General features: G+C 48.8%; 1 protein-coding gene across 1 annotated transcript; it reads right to left on the reverse strand.

Annotated features, from left to right (window-relative positions):
• Nucleotides 1–361: 361 nt before the first annotated feature.
• Nucleotides 362–3,010, reverse strand: LOC100191704 (Ferredoxin-3 chloroplastic). Its single transcript, NM_001137133.1, has 2 exons — nucleotides 2,887–3,010; nucleotides 362–1,013 (listed from the first exon to the last, which is right to left on the reverse strand). Exon 2 carries the CDS (start codon nucleotides 994–996, stop codon nucleotides 529–531), a length of 468 nt encoding a protein of 155 aa, NP_001130605.1. The 5' UTR covers nucleotides 997–1,013; nucleotides 2,887–3,010; the 3' UTR covers nucleotides 362–528.
• Between the last annotated feature and the right edge of the window lie 278 nt (nucleotides 3,011–3,288).

A 3,288-nucleotide genomic window follows, 5' to 3' on the forward strand; every position in this document is an offset into this window, starting at 1 on the left:
GCAATCTTATAGAGGTGATTATGCATGTTTAAATAAGTGTCTCCATGTAATGTGATTTGGGGAAAGAAAAAAAAACAATACAACCCAAATTATTGCACTGGTCCGGCCTAAGGCTCTCTTTGGAATGCGAGGAATTTTCTCATTCATGTGTTTTTCCTAAAAAAAATAACCGATTCATGTGAAATTTCTGTATAATTTCTCTAAAATTCCTGGGGCCTAAACATTTTCGGTGACGCAAAACGCCTTCGGCCTGTAAAATTGAAACTGATAGATCAATGCATGGTCACCAAGCTACCGTTGATTTCGATACAGCGGTTGGCAGGTACCGAGATATCCAGAGAGCAAAACAGGGGACGAATCAAACCACAGCAACCAAACAATAACGATTAAAGAATGTACTACTAGTTCTAGCTACCTGCAAGGACAAAAGCACAAGTGCGAATCAGTGTCAAGAACTCAAGATCGAATCCGAATGGGAGCTATGGAAGTGCACAGTCGTTGATCCGGTTACGCGTGGGACTGGGCTGCCTAGTACAGGTCGGCCTCCCTGTGCGTCTGGATGACGCAGTCAGACGTCGGGTACGCGACGCAGGTGAGCGCATACCCGGCACCGACCTGCGCGTCGTCCAGGAACGACTGGTCCGCCTGGTCGACGGAGCCCTCCAGTACCTTGCCGGCGCACGTGGAGCACGCACCAGCGCGGCAGGAGTAGGGCAGGTCTATACCGGCCTCCTCGGCCGCGTCCAGGATGTAGCTGTCCTCTGGCACTTGGATCACGCTCTCCTGTCCTTCGGGGCCAATGAGCTTCACCTTGTAGACGGCGGCGACGCGCCAGTCTGGCCTCGCTCTGAAGCCCGGCAACGGCAATGTTGGCATGCTCCTTGTCGTTGGGAAGCTCAGGCGCGGGGACGGCTTTCTGCTGTTGGTCAGCTGAGGCGCGTTCTTCTGTTCTATGGCCATGAAGTTGCAGAGGAGTGGTGAGGCGAAAGTTGCCATCTTGGGGTGTTCGATACCTGCAAAATTCGTAATCAGAAGAAGATCGAACACACAACAAAAACCACTAACACTGTGCACCAACAAAAACCTAAGTACACCAGGCTAGATGACCAAATCCAATCAATTCACTAACACACAACGACAACCCAACTCACGGAGCCAACCACGCGTTATCGTTGCCAAGCTTATCACGTCAGGCTGGTGCCAACGCAGGCTGCAAGACGGGTGGCACGGCGCTCCTCTCGCCCGACCGAAGGCGAGAGCCAGGCGAGAGAGCGTTTCCGGGCGACGCCGCTCGCGCCCGGCGAGAGCAGGCGAAACCGCCTCGCTCTCGCCCGCGCTGGAGCGCGCGCCCGGGCGAGAGACGGGCGAGAGGCAGGCGGTGAGGCGGGCTACGCACTGGCGCGGGCGGCGTGCGGGCGAGAGTGTGGGGCGAGAGCGAGGTGGCGGCTTCCGATTGGTTCTGCTGGCCACATCAGCGCCACGTGTGATAACCGTTTTTTACCGTTTGGACTCCAAAAAATTTGAAAAAAATACAAAAAAATCACAAATTTCATCTATAAATTATTATGCACTTTGTAGTTTTTAATTCAATAAAAAGTATTATGTTGTGTGATTTCTAAGCGTTAAAATAAATCCGCGTGAATTACTTAATTCTGAAATAGAAAAGCTGATGTGGCTATAGCCTGAGGCTGTAGCCTGCTGCAGCCTGTGCACTGGAGCAGCAGGGGCGAGAGTGGAGGCGAGAGCTGATGTGGCAGGGGCGAGAGGGAGGCTGTGCACTGGACTCAGCCTCAAAGCCCCCAAGCCACCACCACCTAAACATGACTCTCCAACTCCCCGAAAAAGAGACCACAACACGTCATTGCTGTCGAGCTATGATGAACCCCATGTCAAAGCAGCTCCAGCTTCGCAACTGCAAGCCAGGAATCGTTTCAGATGACGGTGGTCTTATTCGTTTGTCCAGGATACACCAGGAATCGTTTCAGATGATCAAATCTTATATAAATTAGAGAAATAATCTGGCTAGGAATTGTTCCAGGCCACCGTTCCAGGAAAACGGCTAAAAATAAAAGTAAGAGAGACAAGTATCATAGCATGTATTGCGCTCCTTTAGGAATCTGCGCCAGCAAAACAAAGACGAGGAGGAATAGTTATTAAGTTGACACACTTTTGTGTCTTTCAATTAAGTGATGCCACTGCTGCTCATGAGGATTATTTGCTGAAGATCAGGTTTGTTGTTTCCCTGTCTACAAAGACCAAGAGTGAACCTTTTTGCTTACTTTCCCAGCTTTACAGGTGTACCTTCCACTTCTCTATCAATGAAACAGGCACAATCTCGTATCTGCTCTGTCTACATAACACTGCCAGGTAACCCCTGATAAAGACCCGGCGGAGGACACAGTACGCTAAGCATTCCAACGCACAGATGAGATGACAAACGCAATGAAATTAGCCATTTTCTACTCAGTTCAGGACAACTGACATTGACAACTACAATGCTACACAGTACTTAGTATCCATCGTTGCGTTGAGGCCTGAGGGAAGTGGAGAATGCATTGCATTTAAAAGATTACTAGTTTAAGGTTTGACCGCCTACTCGGATTCAAAATATGGAACTCAACAAAGCGAGAGAGAAACGACGCACACGCATTCAGAAACACGAAACCTACGGCACTTGAGGTTCTTCTTCGCCACTAACTGAAAGATGCAAAGGGTTAGCTAGTCGCTGCACTGCTGAAGCCCTGGGAAACTAACACGAGAAGCACAGGCCAGAAATCAGGTGCGGCGGTTCGCCCAGAAACCTTCTTCTGGAGTTCCCGTTCCCGACAAGCCGTGCATTATCTGATATAAGAGACGGATAATACGAGCAGGGCAGAGCAAGCTTACCTCACACACGCAGGTTCGCGGGCAATGGGACCGATTCTCCGGTGCAGGCGCGAGGCGGCGAGGGATGCGTGCGGAAGAAATGGAGAGGTCACGGCGGCTTGTGAATTGGGATGGGATACGGATTAGGGTGGAAATTGAAGCGCGGAGGCCGGCTCTATCGGCTTTCTTCTGCAGCTCCTGATTCTTCGCTTATTTCTAACTTAAGTCTGTAAACAATACTCCCTCTCTCCTCTCCCTATGTTCGGATTTATAATTTGTATGACTTTTTATCTCAAGTTTTATCGGCTCGTCTTATTAATATTCATAATTATTATTAATTTTTACTATAATATTGTTTACTATATAATATATTTTTAGTATGGCTTTAAATTTTTCATTTTTCATAGAAATTGTGAATAAGAT

The sequence above is a fragment of the Zea mays genome, chromosome 2, assembly GCF_902167145.1.
Source record: "Zea mays cultivar B73 chromosome 2, Zm-B73-REFERENCE-NAM-5.0, whole genome shotgun sequence".
Classification (NCBI taxonomy): Eukaryota; Viridiplantae; Streptophyta; class Magnoliopsida; order Poales; family Poaceae; genus Zea; species Zea mays.